The sequence below is a fragment of the Neopsephotus bourkii genome, unplaced genomic scaffold (genome assembly GCF_033783945.1).
Source record: "Neopsephotus bourkii isolate Nb327-2 ecotype Australia unplaced genomic scaffold, CSIRO-AGI_Nbou_v1 NB_1462, whole genome shotgun sequence".
In the NCBI taxonomy this organism is placed as follows: Eukaryota; Metazoa; Chordata; class Aves; order Psittaciformes; family Psittacidae; genus Neopsephotus; species Neopsephotus bourkii.
The window spans coordinates 461,162-482,020 of record NW_026901939.1 but is presented as its reverse complement, the minus strand read 5'-3'; the positions used below and the strand labels follow the sequence as shown (position 1 = coordinate 482,020).

Here is a 20,859-nt window from a genome sequence, read left to right as displayed (position 1 = left end):
ATAGATCTTTCTGATAAAGAAAGTACAATGTCAGGCAAGTCACAGTTGAATACAGGGAGGGCTTTTCAGAAGACACTAGCAAAGGACATTGTATCCCTTAATTTTATTTGCACCTAAGAAGGCTGCAGGTTCTGACAGTGGCTTGAAATAACTTCATTTTCTTCTGCAGAAGATGTATTAATCAGTAAGTCAGCTTTGCATGGTGACCCATCCCAATGGGAACAGTCTCTTTTCTCTCTGCTTATTGCAGTCTGACTGAAAGCTGCGAGCTGCTTTTCCTTTGCAATAACACACCTGTTAAAATAGGCTTTATAATGGCTGGAGGGAATGGTCTTGATGACAAGTTGCAAGATTAAAAAGGTCTCGAAAAGGTTGGTATTGTAATGACTTGTGTCTGGGGCAGATTGCCAGGGACAGCACATTTACCCAGCGTTAATATGGTCTCCACTGGCCACAAAAGATGTTTGAGAGGTGGAATTTGAAGGGAAGAAGCTTCATAATACAGTCACAAAAAGTATCCTGTTCTCTTACCAGCTGCAACTGCTTCACCTTTGAGTGAACCTGGAAACAAGCAGTTCTGTTCCTGATTGGCACCGAACAAGTGGGCTCCTTAAAAGTGTTCATAACAAAGCTACTCTGGCAAGGCCTGTATTTACGAACTTTAGTGCAACCAGGAGTATTTCCCACACTGGGTGCATGCCTCCACAGATGTGCTTCGTTCTCCATCTCCCTTTTGGATGGCTTTCCCAGATAGTCAGCACTGTGACACTGTGTCTGAGCTGTGTGTTCCAGCTTTGGGCTTGTGCTTTTCCCATTCAGCCTAGTCCTCTTCCTTGGATGTCAGCTGTGAAGCCGTATGTTTGGGCAAAGCCTGCCAACCGTCCCATTTTGGAGGATGGCACGATGTCATTCTGGGAAGGGGTCACACATAACGTGATACTAAAAGCCCTTAGAGGTATCGATGTTCTGTACCTGTGGGGCTGAGCTTGTTGAGAAGTTACTGTTTTGTTTGGATGGCTTTCAGTGATGACATGTGGCATTCCTGACATGTTTTTCTCTCCACTAGCTTGGAGCAAACAGCGGTGTGCATATCATCATTTTTGATGAGATTGATGCAATCTGCAAGCAGAGAGGAAGCATGGCGGGGAGCACTGGAGTTCATGATACTGTTGTAAACCAGTTGCTGTCTAAAATTGATGGCGTAGAACAGCTCAATAACATCCTAGTGATTGGTATGATGGTGCTTACTTTTCTCTGTTACAGTGTTCTGGTTGAAAACTGCTGATACTTTCCTCATTGCAAGTCAACTAAATTATCATTAGTGGTATTAGATCTGTTTAGACTAATCCAGACTGAATGGCTGCTATTTGCCAAGCATCAGGAGCAGATTTAAAGGGAGATAGCACTCAAATTGGCTGATACTGCTGCTTTCAAAAACTTCCTTCTTTTGCTTTTGATAACAAGTGATTCATAGTCTAAGAAAACTTGCAAGGAATGATATGTATTGGCATATGAAGGACTGGGGCTTCTCTAGCTGTGTTGTCTAGTTGACCTGGTGCCAAGAGCCTTGCAGATACAGTCACAAGTACAGGCTTGATTCCTATTGACTCTGCTTCAGGGCATGACTTTTCCTGTATTTCTGAAGATGGGGATGTTTTGCCTGTTTACTTGAGATTCTTTGGGGTATCTTCTTAACTCTGTGGGCTGTGTTCAGGAGTTGGAGACCCTCTTAGTAAGCTCAAGTAATGCTGATTTTGGTTTTTAACTTTGAATTTAGGAATGACCAACAGACCTGACCTGATTGATGAGGCTTTGCTGAGACCAGGGAGGCTGGAGGTGAAAATGGAGATTGGTAAGCAAGTTAGCATAGTGCAATGCATAAGCTCACATGTACTTAATAATAAAGCAAATATTTATCATAATGTGAACAGTTAACCAGGATGGAAGAGGTGCTAAATTTCATGCAGCTCCCTCCATAGCATTACAGGTTTAGTACCTGCATCTTTAGTTGGCAAAACTAAGCAAGGCATTAGGAGAAATGATGGGATGATGAGGACTGACCACTGCTGGGGACTATGGACAGTTTAAAATGTCTTTCACATACCCTCAGCACAAATAGTAATCAGTGCAAATTATCAGACCATTGGACCCAACAAGATGCATCCCAGGATGATGTAGTCACTGAGCTGCTCTCCACTGTATTTGAAAGGTCATAGCAGGAAGACAAAGTCCACAGACTGGAGAAAAGGGAATGTTGCACGTGCTTGATAAAAGAGGAGTAAGGTGCCTCCTAGGAGCTCCTGACCAGTTAGCCTCACCTCAGTGCCCAGCAGGATCATAGAACATCCTCCTGGAAGATATGCTGAAACACATGGAGGACAAGGAGGTGATTAGAGACTGCAGACATGGCTTTACAAAGGGTAAATTGTGCCTGACTAATCTAGTGGCCTTTTATAGTGGAGTAACTGCGCTGGTGGATAAATTGATGAGCTACATTCACATCTGTAGGGCCTTTGATAAGGTGCCCCACAGCATTACTGCCCCTGAATAGGAGAAATTGGAGTTTGATGGATGAAGCGTTAGATGAGGAATCGGCTGGATGCCATGTCCAAAGAGTTGTAGTCGACGGCTCAATGGCAGGGCAGTTCCCAACATCAGCCTGGAGGGCAGATGCATGAATTGATGGCAGCCCTGTGGAGAAAGACTTTGGGATACTGGGGGTTGAAAAATTGGACATGAAGCAGCACTGTGCAGTTACAGTTCAGAAAGCCAATTGTACCCAGGGCCTCATCCAAAGCAGCATGGCCAGCAGGTCGAGGGAGGTGATTCTGCAATTAGTGTAATTGAATGTTCTCAAACAAAAAGCACTGTCGAATACTCTGCTTGTAAGGTTGAATTGCTCATGGTGAGAAAGAGCCTGTTGAGGAGCAGGAAGGGCTTTGCTGCAGTTGCTGTGCTGAGGTGCTGATTGACATGTGTTGTCTTTAAAATCTCAGGCTTGCCGGATGAGAAGGGTCGATTTCAGATTCTTCATATCCACACGGTTCGGATGCGGGAGCACCAGCTGCTGGCTGAAGACGTGGACATTGCAGAACTGGCAGTGGAGACTAAAAACTTCAGTGGTGCTGAATTGGAAGGGTTAGTTCGAGCTGCTCAGTCTACTGCTATGAACAGACACATTAAGGTCAGTCCTGTCATCTCTCACTGGGGCAGAAAAGGGGAAAATAATTATGGTTGGGATCTTTTCTTGAGTGTTTACTTCCAAATGGTATCTCAGCCTACCTTAGGAGAGGGAATTCATACAGACACTAATATCTCATTGTGCTTCTACGTGGTTCTGAATTACCTCTTTCATCTAAGCCCCTTTCATTAAGCCACTTGACCTCCGAGAAGCTCTTGCATAGCTCAGTAGGGATGGAAGGTGATTGTCCATATATTTTGATAAAAACTGAAAGTAAAGTCTTGAGTTCAGTGATATGGATTGGACCCAGGAGTCAAGAGATGGAAGTGAGAACAGCCAGTCATATAGGAAAGATCTCTGCTGGACCCTGTCTTCCATTTCAAATAAGTATTCACTTGATGATATCCATAAGAGACTTATAATATTCACAGCTCCTTCCATTCCAGAGGAACATTGCCTTGCTTCCCCGTGCTTGCTGATTATCTGAGGTCAGTGTATCTTTAACTAGAAAGCAGTTAAAGACCGTGAAATGTCAGGTTTTATTAATCCAGATGCAAACCACAGTATTTGATGGTGTTGAAATATGAGATGATTAGTTCGTGAAGAAGGCAGCTGAAGGGCACAGCCCCTTTGCTTTAGTGGCCAAGAACGGGGGTTACTGCAGAGAAAAGCCTTTGACAGCAATTCCACAGCACTGGTCTAGGATTTTTAACTGAAAAGTCGTCCAAACTTGAATGTGAGGGAAGTACATCATGCTTTTATTTAAGTGAGAGAAATCATTTGGTTATTTAGACGTTTGTGTCTCGTGGGAGCATTCTCTAAAGGAAAAGTGGTTCTTTCTGCTCATTTTTCTTGTGTAGCCATAATACTTGAAAAGTTACTGTTTCCTGTAGCAAAACCCCACAAACACCAACAGTTTCTCATTTTCTTGTGTTCTGTCTCAAAACAAAAATAAAAATCAGGCCTTCTCATGCAAAACATTTTCCTGAAAGAAGTAATTTTACTTATAGCTGCTGTTTTTTCCAAGTGCTTGAATTTTGTGTGGCTTTGGGGACTGTAAGTGTTTTGATATATTCCCTGTTGTACCAGAATGTGACAGTGGAAGCAGAGAAAATGGCAACACATAAATGTAAGAGTGCAGTCCCCTCCTTTAGGTTCATATGTGATTGACGTCTTTATGTATGTGGGTATATTCCAAATGGGAAGTGGCCACACTTTGGTTTTCTTTTCAAACACTTGGATATAGTATTTTTGGCTAATCTGATTGTTTGTTCTGAAGCTGTCTTCAGGCAGGTGATCCACTAAAAAGCCAGAAATACACTAAAGTGTTTTGTTCTCTCCTACAAGTACTGCAAAATTTCAAATCTCCATCAAAAGCCTGACCTAGTTTTCAGAAGCAAGAGCACAAATTGAAAATCAAGGGGTATTATTCTTCTAAATCATTTAAACTCTGCTGATAAACTCTCAAAGTATGTGTGTGTGTCTCTAACTCATTTAAGGCTAGGAAAGAAAGACACCAAACACCCCCATCCCCAGCCCCCTGGTTTTTAAGTATACAAACAACTTCAGGAATATATTAATAGAGTTTTAAGTACTTTCATTTCTGTCTGCAAAGTAGACTAGTGATCAACTTGTACTAAAGATCCACTCAGTTGGTATGTTTGGCATCCTGTATTGCTGCTTGGTGGGTGCTTTTGGGGGAAGGGACTCTCAGCCATCCTTTGGTTAACGTTATTTCTTTGGCACAGTGGGGGTTCCTGAGGTTGCTGTCTAGAGGCTGCATTTGCTACTCTACAAGGCAAGCATAATGTGGTTATTTTTATTCCTTTTTTTTCCTTCCCATGCTCAAGTGCACTCCCTGTTCTTGTAGAGCACAGAATCATAGAATAGTTTGGGTTGGAAAGGACCTTAAGGTCATCCAGTTCCAACACCCTGCCATGGGCAGGGATGCCTCAGAGTAGACAGTGTTGCCCAAGATTATGTCCAGCCTGGCCTTGAACGCTGCCAGGGATGGAACATTTAGAGGATGCCTCTGAGACACATCTGTAAAGGTTAAAGTTATTTTACTCATCCATCACCTTGGTCTTAGGCAAAGGTGATAGAGGTTGCTTCCAAGAACCCCCTTGAAATCCCCTATTTCTGAGCTATCAGATCATGTAGGGCTGTTCAGTTCTCGGGTAGAAGCAGGTGGTATTCTACAGACTCATGCTTTGGAATCTGGAGCAATTAGTTATGGTGGAACATCTGCTGTGGTACCCAGGAACACATCTCCAACTGGCTTTAAAGGCTGCAGGCGTCAGAGTAAAGTTTTCAGCTTTAAAGGCTGCTCACAAGTTGTTTTCAAGAATTAAAACCCCTTCTGGCTCCAGTGTGAGCAGCTTTGGGTCACCTCCTAGGTGGTACCTTCAGCTGAGAAATGGTTGACAAGAGAAGGTCATGGTAGTGCTGTTTCTACTCTGTGTGTTTGCTTCCAGTCTTCAGCTTTTAAATGTTGCTGGCTGGTTTGGGAATGGCAGAAGGGGAAAAAGGTGATGCTTTTCATTTAGAAAGGCGTGCAGTGTGAGCTGAGTTAACTGCACCCTATTTATTCCAAGTAGTACTGATAGCACTGCCTTGGGAAGATTCATGGCTTTGGTCGAACTGAAGCAAATAAAGGCAAAGCAGAAAGAAATCTAATATTTACCAATCCCCTTAAAAACTTTCTTGTGTGGAGAGGAAAGTACATGGCTTGAATAGAGAACGCAAACCTCCTGAAATAGATGTGTGTGAAGAATACTTATTTTTGGCTTAGTTGCCAAAGATGGGGTGGGTAGATTGAGACTTGGGTTAAACCAAACTGTGTCTTTCTGAGAAAAATCACACAGTGGGGGAGGCTTCATCCCCTTCTAATCCAGCACCCAGAACATAATGAAGAGTTTTTTCTACAGCTTCTAAATGGAATGGTTAGTTCCCTACTCTGCAGGGTTATGGCCATACTCTCCACTTCAGCTTTCCACCCAGTGGAGTGGAACAGCTACTACTTTGTGAGGCTGGAACATGGATGTGGCTGTGTGAAGATGATGATGGCTCCACTGGTGTTCAGCATATGTCCAACAAATGTCCTGTTAAGAAGCATTTTTCTTATTGACATAGACCATCTACAGGATTAGGTCCATGGATGGAAGTTGATAAGGGTTTGTGTGTGGTACTGCTGTACCTCAGTGTCTTTTGCATTTATTAGGCCAGCAACAAAGTGGAGGTGGATATGGAGAAGGCAGAGAGCTTGCGTGTGACAAGAGGAGACTTCTTTGCATCCTTGGAGAACGACATCAAACCAGTAAGTAGGCAGTGAGTAACTCCTGTAATAGTCACACAGTGCAATTAATGACATGAGGTAACAACTTCCTTCTGGGATCAGACAGACAGTAGTGCACCATGGGCTGACATACTGTGTCCTGTGTTGTCAGAATGAAATTAGGGAGTCTCTTTCTGCTAAGGCTGTTTTGTACCATTTGTTTGCGTGCAAGAATCATACAAAGGGATAGAAGAAATAAAGAGAGCAGCTTGGAATTTCTTCTTGCTGTATGTACGCTCCCTAATTTTGGCTACTTCAGTCAATGGATGCCAGCTTCACTGTGGTCTGTAGTGGGAGGTTTAAGCCTCGTTTTTGAGAATTGCATTTAAAGGGTGTGGATTCAGAACCCACGGACAACTTGCACTGATTGGAATTTGTTTTGAGGGTGCATGAAAAATATGTTTTTACATGTGCACTGTCTCCATCAGTGTTCAGTTCCTTGAACTGGAATGTTGTGTGTCACCAATGGGTCTCACTTAAGCATCTTCCAGAGTCTTGGTTCGGGTCACTTTGGTGATGTGTAATTGTTTCTTGGTTTTCTGATGTGATGCAAAACTGCTCACTAAATAAATGTTCCTTCTTTTAATACAGGCGTTTGGAACCAACCAGGAAGACTATGCAAGCTACATCATGAATGGTATTATTAAGTGGGGTGATCCAGTAACGAGGGTATTGGATGATGGGGAGCTGCTTGTTCAACAGACGAAGAACAGTGACCGCACTCCTTTGGTCAGCGTTCTTCTAGAAGGTAAATTTAAGGAAAAAAGCCCAAAAGAACCCCAAAACCCTCGAGTGAATTTTGCAAACTATTCCTGTCAGTTGCCCAAGTGGTCGTCTGGTACATCCTGCAACTGGACATAAAAGAAACGCATGAGAGGAAAAACAGAACTGTAAAAAACTGAGAAAAAGAATTATGTGGCCATGTATATGCAATCCCTTCTGCCTCTCTGTAACTGAATTGTATTGGATGTATAGACTACGATGTGTCTTTGTCTCTGAATTGGTCTGGTTCAGGCAAATAACAAGCTATCTTTGTCAGTATTTACTTGGCATTCATGGTATTGACATGTTATTTGTCACAGTACCTGCAGAAATCATATTTAGAAGAGGCATACATATGTTTCAAGAAGTGTCTCCAAATACAAGCACATGGTGGCTTTGGTGCCAGTCCTATAAAATGTGTGGCATACTCTTTTGTGTTTGTTTTGTGGCAAATCACTCTGCATGTTCTCAAACAGCTGCATCCATTTCCTTCATGTGGGGGACTGCACTGTACTGGGAGTTAGTGTGTTCCTTCTGCAAGTAGAAGAAAAGGTCATTTGGGGATGACAGTCTAAACACACTGAAGAGATCCATGCTGGGCCTTACCAAAGCTGTTTTCTCCCTTGTTTTTTCATGACGTTTGTCCTGTGTTTCAGGTCCCCCCCACAGTGGGAAGACTGCTTTAGCAGCAAAAATAGCAGAAGAATCCAGCTTTCCCTTTATCAAGATCTGTTCTCCTGATAAGATGATTGGATTTTCTGAAACTGCCAAGTGCCAAGCTATGAAGAAGGTACTCGTGCCCTACTCCTTTGCTTGATTACAGTCCAGTTCTATGTTCTCTGGTGGATAGAAAAAGGAATTATCCTTGTGATTGTGTTTTCTACTCTCTGTGGGTCCTAAATTCCTGTGCATATGTTTATTTATGAAGTTCAGTGAATGTTTTCGTGGTACTGACACTAAGTGACTTGGAGAATTTCAGGGTTCTGTCCAAATTGGGTCTGATACGTAATTGTGACTGACAGTGGAACAAAACACCTGATCTGTGGTGAACTAGAGCTCTGCCTGCAACGATGAAGGCAAGGAAGGGCTTAGGGTTGCACTGAGAATAGATTCTGACTGAATGAGACTAAGAGCAGTTTGGAGGGGGCAATGTTAAGAGTTTTAGCAACTTGGGAAGCTGGGGGAATGCAGATAAGTTGTACAGCATAAATCACTTCAAGTAGCCAGGTGGAAGGAAGGAAGATTTCATTCACTGAAGCAAGCCAGCACTTACTCTTCTAGCTGAATGGTACTGAATGAAGCATTTAAGTGGAACGTTGCTCTAAGGTCAGTTTGTTGCAGGATTGGATAGTTTCTAAGAGAAGCAATGTGCTCATAGCTGGAAGCCCAGTTTGTAATTGAGATTCAAAAAGGAGTTTTCTGGACTTCACTTGAATCAGTGGATGCTGGAGGCAGGCTTGCAGCACCACTGGTGTCCTTAGTGCAACTTAGTGTTTAAATCCAAAGCTTTGCAGGACACTGGTTTGCTGCTCTAAAGGGTGATGTGGAGTCTTAATCCATACCTGAGCAGGTCTGTTCTCCCTGCAGTGTGCTCTAAGGAAAAGTAACCAGTATCCAGCTTGGGTAGGAATCTTCATAATTGCATTGCAGTTGTGGGGGATTTGTGTAGTTTTATATGATCAGTATTGTTCCAGCTCCATAAAACAGAGGAAATGTGCTCAATTTTGTCCATTCTTACAATGAAACACAGAGCAGCTAGCTTTTTTGTGTATGGGGTAAGCAAAACTGAGCTTTGAATTGGTTGACATGGCAGTGTTCTATTAAATGAAGGTAGAGTCTAGTCTCTTGGTCCTTGACTTTTCCATTCTTTGTTTATTCCTCTGCATACTGTTGTGTTTGGCTACAAACAGGTCATTGGCTTCTGTCGTGACTGTTGTAGTTTTGGTGCTGAGATGTAACAATGGGTCATTTTGCTGTTTTTTTAGATCTTTGATGATGCATACAAGTCCCAGCTCAGCTGCGTTGTTGTGGATGACATTGAGAGACTGCTGGGTAAGTTCAAATAACAGAAATGTTGAAATATGGCAAACTGGGAATGATCAGGAACTGCTTCCTTTGAGAGCCTTGAACTGGCTCACACATTGACGTGGCTTAAATGTGCATCTGCTTAGTGAGCATTAAAATGCATTTTTCCTTTCAGATTATGTCCCAATTGGACCACGATTCTCTAATCTGGTGTTGCAAGCCCTTCTTGTGCTGCTAAAGAAGCCCCCCCCTCAGGTAAGACAGTAATTGAGGGGCGAGATGCCCTGTTCCTGTAATAATTTTGACAGTGGAGAGCTTTGTGTCTTGCTGATAGCTGCTGTGCTGCCAGTGGTATTAGTGCTATTGTCTCTTGATTCAGTCAAGTTAATCCTAGCCTGCTGCTGCTCATTCAGTGAGACATTTCTAGGATAACCTCAAAGGATTCAACTTCAATTATCTAATTACTTAAGGCTGAATCTTCTGCAGTTAGCCCCAGAAATACTGACTAAGGAAACAAGTTTAACCTTCACCATGTAAAACTTAAACATGCAAGCTGTCTGCTTGCTGATTGAGGAACTGCTCAGTCCAAATCAATCCCTGGCTCAACCACGTGTGCCCTTCTTATTTAGAAATCAATTTCTAAGTAACGTATGATTGTGGGTGTCAGGGTTTTAATTTGTTCTTAACTTGAAATTATCAGGTGTTAATTACAATGGGTAAGGAAAGCTTAAGATCTTACATCTCATGCTGATCCTGTCTGTTTGCACTTTCTGGCTTGATGAGATTTAAGACCATCACAAGTGATAACGTTTCTGAAACTTGTGCTGAAAAAGGCAGGCAGGGACCCTTCTCTTTTCCTGTTTGCCATTTTTCCTGTCGTTTGCTGGAATTCTGCTGTGTGTGTGAAAGGATCTGCATGAACAAATAACATACCAACAGGAAAATGTTCAAAGGTGGTGTCAGGAAAAGGCACAGTAGCACTGCCTTGGTGAACTCAATTTTCTGTCATTTTTAAGATGCTGGAAACAGTGATGTATGCGTGAGTATTGTTTTCATTAGAGAGTTTGGTGAAAAGACCTTTCAAATACAGAACTTTGAACTAAACTCTAATGCCACAGGCCCTGAAATTCCTCTCATGACTGTCAACCTGGGAGAACAAAGATTTTTCCCCAGTGAGCTTTCTAGGACACATGAAGTCACTAATGTAAAACTGGGATTCTGTTATCACATACATCGGGTCAGAAAGGCTTGCAACAGTACAACCAGTTTTGATCATCATATTCTCATGTAATCATTGACCTATTGCTGGGTATTTGCACAGCACAAGGACATGTTTATTCCCATAAATCAGTAGGGCAAAATAGACCAGGATTTGGCTCAGTTGTCAAAAGAACTCAAAATATTAAATTCTGCAGTTTATCATTGCATCCTCTGAATGTGTTTTGCTGCATAAATGCACTTTTGTTGGCATCTGAGTCTCTCAGAAAACAGGATGCAGGGCTTGAAGCTCTCAGATATTTGCCAAGTTTATGCATGTTACTGGAGATTTGTACTTTGCAATGTTTGAAATGCCCTTGAGGCTGGAAGACTTTGGGTTGACAGCCAATATTATGGTGACTTAAGCCATAAATTGTTGGAGGGTAGAGAGAGTGTTTTCTGAGGAAATGTCACCATTTGATTGATGATGTGTGTGTGGTTTTTTGTTTCCTAAGTGTCCACTATTGGCTACTGTGGAAATCAGGACACTGGGTTAGATGGCCCCTTTGGGCTGTGACCTACTTTGGCTGTTCCGATGATACGGTTCTTCAGAGTGGTTTTTTTTCCTTGTGAGTTCCCTGTGATAGTCATGGCATATGGGGATTTTTATCATTAAAAAAAGCAAAACAGCATATAAGAGGTTGTGTTATGCAGGAAGAGGCCTTTTCTGCTGTGTTTACTATGAAAGGGATTGAATTTGGGCTTGGAGACTCTTGGGGTTTTTCAGCTCAAGTGAGAAACCCACAAGGGTGATAATAACACCGGTTAATCCACACCCTTCCAATTTCCCTCTGAGATGACTAGTTCCCTTGGGGGGCAATTTATTTGGAACTAATGGCTGGTTTCAGGGGGTTGTTGTAATTTGAGATGCAGATACATGCTTTAAATGTTCATGAGTAGCATCAGTGGTACTAACCTGCTCCATGAGGTCAAACCAGAATGAATGTCAGTGGGATTAGGATCATGGGTTTAGGTTCATTCCTTGTAAAAGTGGAGTGTTCCGGGACACACCAGGCATATCCTTGTGCTGAGAGAAATCATTGACAAGATGCCGGGGTGACAATGTCTGTTACTGCTCTCAGATAGGCTCTTTATTGTGCCACGAGTCAGAGGGGCCCAAAATACAGAGCTGATTTGAAAAGCTTCCAACCAAGAACATTGAAGCAGTTGAAACTGCAGGCAAGGAATGAGTGGGAAGCACATTTCAGCAGCACAGCTCTGCTGCTCCCATCTCTGTGGCCCAGATTATGTATTCACACGGTGTTGTCACATCACTTGCAGGGAGTATACTTAATGTGCAGGCAGCTTCCTACAATCACTGTAGGCTATGTGTGCAAGAGGAGCATTTCTGGGATGAAATCTTATTAATTATGCATTGAGGTATATGTCTCTGTTGAACTGGCTTATGAAAGCTGCCTCCCAGACTCCCCTCTTCCTATTGAGGCTGTTATTTTAACATGGTGTGGGAAGGACAAATCATTCAAGCTTCTCGTTTTGTGGGCTTCCTGGCTCCTTTTGTCCTTTGCAGAAGTTTTGAGGGTAAACACATTAGACTTTAAAGAAACTAGAAACATCTCTGAGTTTGCTTTAAATTCCTGCTCACAGCCCATGCTTGCTTGTTCCACTCACCAATGCTTAAATAGTGGTATCTGTTTCTACCAGTTCAAGACGACTCAGAACCATGATGTTTCGTTTAGCATCTTTTTTTTAGCCAACTAAAAATCTTTTCTAAAACAGATTGAAGAGAAGAAAATAAACCATGTTCTCTTGGGTCTTTATTTCAATCGAGTTTCCCTGTGTTGTGCAGGAGAGGAGACTGGGGAGGGGCGGGGGGGGGGGATAGAAAGACTGAAAAGGGCTGTCGCAGCAGGGAGCCAAGCGGGAGAAAAGGACTTCTCTGAGAACTAAGCAGCAGCAGCTCCGAAAGCCGAAGCTGCTTCATCTACATGCAGAGTCACACAAGGCATGGAGAGACTCACCAGCCCCACAGAGGTTTCACATGTGCTTCCCTGCTGGTTCCTGTGAAAAGCTAACAATTGGCTCAAAGGGTGAAAGACCATTGCAGCATCCCTGCGCTAAGCTGGACGTACAATCTGTGCAGTGTTAGGAAATGGCTGGCTTAGCAAGATGCTCTCCACCACTCTTGTGGATGCCCTTCCACTGCTCCCAGAGGCCCCCAACCCCTTTCCTCTCCAGGACACTGGATGGGAAGAAAAGGGGGAATAATCTCCTTGTTTGATATAATCCCAGATGCATTCCTGATTCCATAGCACTTGGTGTGAATTGGAACTCCAGTCAACAGTGAGGTTACTTTTGTACTTGCAAACCTGGGGAATTATGTTTTGTCCCTTTATAGAAGAATTGTTGATTTCCCAAAACCAGATATAGGGTCCAAAGTTGAGTGAAGAGCTGGTGAGTGAACTTGACAGAGGCACTTCAGTGTCCACCAGTATTTTGTTATAGCAAAGCTTGAGTTCCCTTCAGCTCCCCTTGCCTAGGGCTGGCTAGATCTGCTGACATTTGAGACTCCCCTGACGTGATGAGACTCCATTTGCTTGTAGCAGAGTCCATGTGATTCTTTTATGTTCTGGTTTGTCTTGCATAGTCAATGCAATAATATGGTGCCCCTTAGGAAGTGAATAATGGGGTAGAAAAATCAATCTCATAATGCTTGAAAATATGATTGTTTAAAATTGCTTCTCATTTGATCTTTGGGTCCCAGCACTCTGCATGATGATACCCTTTATTCAGGTGAAGTCCCACAGGGAGGTGAAGTCTGGGATTATCCCACTTCTAGAAGGCACGGGGGCAAGACATGCACCTTTGTTGGGTATCCACCGATCAGCATAGAGGGACCTTGGGCTCCAACGGGGGAACTTTTGTTGCCTAAAAACGGGCAAGGTGAGTCTAGACTTTAGTGACGTACCCATATCTTGTCCCTTTTGATGGAAGAACTGGGTCCAGAATGGCCCTGGTAATGAGTCTGACACCAAATGATCTTCAGCTGTTGAAAATCCAAGTTCCTTCTTACTTGGTGCTTACTCTCTTGTTATGGCTGATTTTTGGAAGTTCAGCTGGAGCCCTGCTCTCCTGTGGGCTCAGTATGGGGCACGTTGCTTTTGCAAGGGCTTCTGTGGAAATTAAGGATCAAAAATGTGAGTAGTTCTGAAAATGGGGGCCATGAACAGTACGTTTCCCAAGAGCAGGAATAAACCCAGTGATGTCCTGTGGTGGGTGTCACTGCGGAGTAGTTGGATGAGGGCAGCTTTTCCAGCTCGGCTTTTGATGGCTTTTCATGCTTTTGTGGTAAAGCCTGGGGCAAACCATTCCTGACTCTGGAGGTTTTCCCCTTGTTTGCTGAGCAAGTTGCCTGAAACTTTGAGAAGTACAAGGGACTCCTGACAGTTCATTCTCTTTTAGTAACTGATCCAGCAGAGATGATGCTTGTTTTAAGGCAGCGGGTTTTCCAGTGGGTCAGGTTTAACGGGAGCAAGCTTAGGCACATAGCTTCTTTTGAAGAAAGCAGGGAAAGAATCAGAATGTTTTAAGGGGGAGCTGTGAAAACGTTTTAAACAGTGTTTTGCAGCATAGCCATCTGTTCTTAGGAGGTTTCAACCCTTCAGGGTCCTGACCATGGGTCCTAACAGAGATATCTAAAAGCTGCTGATGGATCTGACCTCTACTAACTTTTCCTGTTGCTTTGAGTCTTGTTAAGCTTTTGCCAGTCATAGTGTGGTGCTTGCTTGAGTTCAGCTGAGCTGTCTGGTGAAAGCAAGCACCCTTTTGTTCATTTAAAACTGATACTGATCATTTCAGGTCATGCTCTCTAGCATTTCTTTTGAAAAACAGCTTTCCCCCTCATCTCCTCTCCTAACAGACCATGAATCTATTTCGGAACAGATTCATGTGTCCCCACCCCCCCGACAGACCATGAACCTATTTTGGGAAGTCATTTCATATATCTGACCACCCCCAGTGCTTTCCTCTGATTTCTCCAACTCTGTTGGATTTGAAATGGTGTTTGAAATGGCTGGGGTTGCCTACTGAGAGCACCCTGGGTTCATCCTTTAGGATACTGACTTTTGTTATACTCTTTTCCACTCTAAAAATGCCTGAGTGTTTGCATTTTGGGTGAGGTTTAGCATCGAGCTGGTGTTTTCACAGAACTAGCCACAATGACCCATTCCAGTGGCTTTCCTAAATGGCAATAAGGCCCTGAGAGTCATTTCTGTGTGTGTAGTAATTGCCCGCTGGCCTGATTTACAGCAAGTTTGGGATTCATCTGACTAAATGTGGCTGTCAGCGGTTTGGTTTTGTACAACTGTTTAGAAACTAGTTTGCTGAGTCCGCAGTGTAGGCAGCTTCTCTGGGAGGAGGTTCGTGTCAGCTGGGCTCCATTAGCAAAGGAGGAAGTTAAGGGAATGAGACCATCCCTGGACACCTGAAGTTGCAGGAGGTAAAACTCAACCCCACTCATTCCATTTCTGTGCTGCTTGCCTCCTGTCCTAGTGAGACCTTTTAGTCTGGGGCGAAATCCCAAATGAGACTGCATTTTTATTGCAGTCAGGCATGGACTTCTCCCATGTGGAACCTGTTCAGGTGGCATCCTTCAAGGCTGCAGGTTGTTATTCCCTTGATTGATGTCTTTGCTGCTGGGCCAGACACTGTATACATACTGTTAGGTGTATTTTGGGAACACTTCCTGCCTCGTCGGCTGCATTTGAGTGGGGTTTTTTCCCCTAAAATCCTCATAATTCGTAGGAAAACATCATTATCCCAACCCCTTACCCAGGTGGCCTGGATTTTGAGTGTTACATACAGTAACAATGAACAGTTTAAAAGAATTGCATTAGCTTGTGAAGCAGATCAGGCTTGGTGGTGTGGCATGGCATGGATTTGTGCTTGCAGGAGGGTTGGTTTGGAGGGCTCAGTCCTGTTCAAGAGTCTTTGGCTTCCTTTGTACCCTAGCACCTTACCTGTATAACGAGAAAACTCTTTGAAGGGGCCTAACAGCATGTACCTGACTTGTTCAAATGTTGTGAATAAGGCAGCAGAAGTTCTTACAGGGCTTATACTTTTTCCTGAGTTAGAGCATGTATAACATCAGGTACATCAGTGTTACTATTGAATTGAACAAAAGGCCACCGAGGACAATGTGTTGAAGAAATAGAGAGCAGCTATGAAAGCGAAGTGAATCAGAATCCAGATGAAATTTTCTCAATCAGATCTGCTGATAATCCCTGTCTCTGCCTTCTGAAGGCTTTGAGCACGCATCAGCTCTGCTCTCACGTGTGCTGTTATCCTAGCTTTATCTTGGCAAGTTGAAGGCACCTTTTAACCTTGTCCTTGGGTGGTAACTTCAGAGCAGAGGTATTTGTAGCAGACTTCTGTGGCTCATGAGCAGGTGATGGGTCAAGTGTTCTTGGGGAACTCATTTCACACAGCTTGCAAGCCTGCGTTTCAGTCTGTTTTACCACCCCCTCCCAAAGATGAAGACCACTGAAAGTTTGTCTTTAGGCAGGCAAAAAGCTTTTGTGTTGCTGAGCATCACTGAGTTCTCTTGGTCTATGAAGTGCTTTAGCTGAAAATGAGCACCTGAGGGAGCTTTCTGAATTCCTTGTAGGCGTGAGGATCAAATGCTCTTCACTTACTCTGAGCGCATTGGTTTTTCCTCTTTACCTGCAAGATCTTACCGAATTGTTCAGATTTAGCTCAGACTCATAAAATGAGAAAATATTTTCCTGGCCTTGCTACACAGTGACCTGATGGTCAGAAAGGAAATGAATAACGTGCAGTGGGCATGCAGAGCACAGTGGAAGCAGCAGCCTACGGAGTAGTTGTATTTAGGTGGACAGTGCATGCCCTTCTCAGGGCTACTAAAGGCATTTGTAGACGCTCAGACCTTTTTCAGCTTGCTGTGGGCTGCCAGTAAGTGAGTTTTGTCTAGGAATAAAGCATTCCCACTCCCACTGCGGTGCTAAACCTGGCATTCCTGTCATCAGTTTGGGAATTGACTGCTTCCCATTCAATTGTCTACTAGGTTTCTGGGGATTTGCCCCTCTAAAGAGGTGATGGAGGTCCTGAGTGTGGTGCCTCCTGAGGTGCAGGCAGTGATAAATACACAGGAGGGTCAGCACATCGTTGCCTTTGGGTGAAGCTCATGACCTGGGGCATGTTCTGGTTCCAGCCTGCTAGGCATCACCTCCTTGTGCTGTTTTATGCTAAAACCAAACCTGAAGTGAGCCCTCGAGTGTGTTACCAGCTCTGGTGCTTTTTCATTGTCCATCACCCAAAGCAGGAGTATGATCTGTTCAAACACAGGCTGTGGAGGAATACGATGGCACTTGGGAAATGGAAACAAATACTGTGAAGACACAGCATCTTCATCAAAGACTTACTAAGTTTAAATAGGTTTTCATCCTTTGTCAGAGGAATGCAAAGCACTTCAATGAATTCTGGCTGCTCTGGGGATAGATTTTTGTTTGTTTTATCATCATTATTAAAGAAATAAACCAAGTTTAGTTTCACGAAGTTGAAGTTTAGAACGTTACTCTTTGAGCATCAGCTAAACCTCTGTACAGCAAATGAGGAGGACACAGAAGCCAGGCTTCTGGTCAACCCATGGCCTCCTTGTCCCTTGCATTGGAAAAGGGACTGATCGCAGCTGGTAAACCCAAGAGCTCTTTTGATGTAGCCACCAGCCAGCATTGATGAGTGTCTGAACACTGCAAGTGACATACAACTACGACTGAAATAGCATTTGCAACATGAACTAAAAGTTGATTTTCACTGGCAGTTGATGTTTTCCATTCATTGCTGTGTTATTTACAAACCCTGTTATTGCTCAGGTCAACTCAGAATTGGTGTATGTGCACTGTTGGTTTGAACTCAGAGACTGCCAGACGTGGTACTGTCCTTGTACACAACCACACTGACAATGGGAACTCTTAGAGACTTACAAGAACCTCTGCTCTTCAAATGTGACCTGTAAAACCATTGCAACTGTCTGCACAGTGGCAGAGAATTCTCTAGATGACTTCAGTTACTGACAGATTGAATCCTATTAGTTCTACTTTAAGTCATGTTTTTACATGGCCATTTTTCATATGTAGATAGCTGAAACTTCCCAAAGCTGATTCCTCTCTTGTTTTGCCTTTCTTGACACTTCCTCCATTGTGTGGACAGGGTCGCAAGCTTCTCATCATTGGAACCACCAGTCGCAAAGATGTCCTGCAGGAAATGGAAATGCTGAATGCTTTCAGCACTACAATTCACGTGCCCAACATTGCAACAGGGGAGCAGCTGATGGAGGCTTTGGAGGTAAGAAAAGGTTCAATGATGACAAACAAGCTCAAAATGTGTTGGAAAGGAGTAATTTTGCAGTAGGTCTGTGTTTGGGAGCACTGTTCCACTTTATGTCATAATCTAACAGTTCTACGGCTTCTTTGAATTACTTTTTCATACACTTAAATTAAGGGAGAATGAGAGAATAGTAGGTTTAGGGGAAAAGTTTGTGGAGCGGATTGAAGGATTCCAAGGGCATGGAATTGGGTAATGAATATAGCTAGGACACTTAAAATTGATGTTCCTTGAGGGTGCCAAGCTCTAGGAATAACACTGGATGAAGGTGTTTGGTGCTGAAGAGATTATAGGTTCTGTATAAATGCATGCACTTAATGGCTTCTTATTCTGTGTCATAGTGGAAATTGTAGTGAATATTGAAAGCTGTTAAAATAAATTGCAGACAGATCTCTCATGCCAACTTGCAGAATTGTCACAGTGATAATAGAATCATAGAATCCCAGACTGGTTTGGGTTGGAAAGGACCTTAAGATCATCCTGTTCCAACCCCCCTGCCATGGGCAGGGATGTCACACACTAAACCATGTTGCCCAAGGCTCTGTCCAGCCTGGCCTGGAACACTGCCAGGGATGGAGCATTTACCACTTCTTCAGGTAACCTGTGCCAGTACCTCAGCACCCTCACAGGGAAGAGCTTCTTCCTTGTATCTAACCTGAACTTCCCCTGTTTTACTTTAAACCCATCACCCCTTGTCCTATTGCTGCAGTCCCTGATGAAGAGTCCCTCTCCAGCATCCTTTTAGGCCCCCTTCAGACAGTAGCACCAAAGCCTGAAAAACACAGATGCTCTAGCAGCTGTTTTGAAAACTCACTTTAGCTTGAGCCACTGTGTTCCTTCTACAGTCTAATCTGGATAAAAACTGAAATGCATCATAAAAGAGACTGACTGTTTGATTGGAGATGTTATGAGAAGAACTATTATCAAATAAAATGTGTTTTGCCTTGTCTAGATGTATTGCAACAAATTTTCTTTCCAAGCTAGAAAATGCTTTCTAGCTTCTCATTTTCTTTTTCCTGAGTTAGGTAGGATGCGTTATTCCTACTGACAATCTCCTCTTGTTGATTATTTGTTTTACTGTATTTTATTCCCCCCTCCCAGCTCCTGGGTAACTTCAAAGACAAGGAACGCAGCACTATTGCACAGAATGTCAAAGGAAAGCCGGTTTGGATTGGTATCAAGAAGCTGCTGATGCTGATAGAAATGTCATTACAAGTAAGAATGTTTCTGGTCCAGGAAGGACTGGGGTAAATGGGAGCAGTCTTAGAGGTTCCCACTTCTCTGCCGACCCCTGCTTTAGCTGTGTGTGGGGAGCCTTTGAATTGGTTTGAGAAAAGAGCTACAGTGAGAACAAATGTTCTGAACAAAGAAATCACCAGGTCTTGGTCCATGGAGAGGTCTTTAAAACCCACAGTGCCTATAAGCTGTTCAGAGCTGCACTTCAGAGAAGAGCATCTGGCAACTGGCGGGATTGGATTAACTTACCTTTCATGGAATGTCTTCTCTACACCCAGCATGTTAAGATTGCAGATAGCAATCACTTAGGATCCTTCTATTTTTCTTTTCAAGACGAAGGTGCCTGTGCAGGTGTATGTGCTCTCTCCCTGAAGAAGATAAATCTGTCAGGCTGTTCAGCTGCTCTTCTCTTGATTTTCCACTTTCAGCACTTTAAAGAAAATAATTGCAGAGGGTAGAAATATGTAGCTCTTAACCCTCCCCCGCAGCCATCATCCATGCCTGCGAGCAGCCATCAAGCTTGTGCTCGACAGTGTATGCACGCTAAAAATGAGAGGGTGTAACGTGCAGCCCTAATCCTCCACGCTGACATCCCAGCGCCCTTCGGAGTCCTTCCCCCCTTCACACACACACTCTCTTTTCACATCAAATGGATTTAGTGCAGCTGAGTGAACTGTCCTTAGATCTTCCTAGGAGAGGCTGAGCATAAGCTAAGAGGCATGTAGTTTAGCAGCATATAAGTCATGTATCCCTCCGTTCACTATTCACAATTCTGTTAAAACTTGCACAGCACTAAGGATATGCTCTGACTGGATGTCACCTCAGGGAATAAAGTCATTTATCTAGATTACTTTTTCCTCTTCTTCCTTGGCTTTTAATTCCATACCTACAGGCAAGTCAGTAAGTCATTGCTCACATGTATTAAATGTATTTAAAGGGTGCAGGCCTTCGGGGACTGCCTGGCTCTGTTGCAGTCCATTTCACTCAGTCTTGACAATGGATTCCTTCTTCTGACACAGGACATTTTCTGCTTTAACCTTCAGCATTGGTTCTTTTCAAACCTGAAGGCAAAGGTTATGTAAATCATGGGCAGTTCTGAATCTGGAGGTGGGTGGAAATGCTCACCCTTGCCTTGTTCACAACATCGCCCCGTGGCTGCACACCTATGATGCTGTAGACAGGGGGGCTTCATGCTGCCCTAAACTGTGCAGACAGATAAACGTGTGTGTTGTTTTGTTGGGGTTTTTGAAACAGAACACTGGGGAGAGGCAGGACTGATCTTTAGGGGATGTTCCTGGTGGATGGAGCCAAACCACACATTGGTGCTGCTGGTTCTGGAAGCCTTGTGCTGAGATTCAGCTTTCCCTTATGTGCTAACCCACCACGTGCAGCTCCTCTCCTGCGCTACTGCAGCTGTACAGGAGGTGAGGAAGACGGAGGATGTATGAGGACATACTTAGTCAGGCTGATCCCTGGCTAGGCCAATGTATGGGCAAAGCAAACACACATCTCCAGCTATCTCTGTGACTTCATTTTCCTGCTGTAAGATTGCATCACGTTAATGGAGATCTGTTTTGTTTGATGTTTAGATGGATCCTGAGTACCGGGTGAAAAAGTTCTTGGCTCTTCTGAGAGAAGAAGGAACGTAAGTACTTTTATTTTAAAGCATTGCTTAAAATCCTTTTCTCTGCTCAGAAACAAGCAT

At 43.5% G+C, this 20,859-nt stretch overlaps 1 protein-coding gene across 2 annotated transcripts in view; it reads left to right on the top strand.

The window, feature by feature from the left end:
• The window catches only part of NSF (N-ethylmaleimide sensitive factor, vesicle fusing ATPase), a 62,399-nt gene that overhangs the window by 39,499 nt on the left and 2,041 nt on the right, over positions 1-20,859 (top strand). For both annotated transcript variants that reach the window (XM_061368903.1, XM_061368904.1), the window contains exons 10-20: positions 1,067-1,232; positions 1,778-1,852; positions 2,997-3,184; positions 6,402-6,497; positions 7,107-7,263; positions 7,934-8,067; positions 9,263-9,329; positions 9,478-9,557; positions 17,745-17,879; positions 19,020-19,133; positions 20,744-20,799. In XM_061368903.1, coding sequence (XP_061224887.1) covers positions 1,067-1,232; positions 1,778-1,852; positions 2,997-3,184; positions 6,402-6,497; positions 7,107-7,263; positions 7,934-8,067; positions 9,263-9,329; positions 9,478-9,557; positions 17,745-17,879; positions 19,020-19,133; positions 20,744-20,799 — 1,268 coding nt within the window. The remainder of the gene's footprint in view (positions 1-1,066; positions 1,233-1,777; positions 1,853-2,996; positions 3,185-6,401; positions 6,498-7,106; positions 7,264-7,933; positions 8,068-9,262; positions 9,330-9,477; positions 9,558-17,744; positions 17,880-19,019; positions 19,134-20,743; positions 20,800-20,859) is intronic.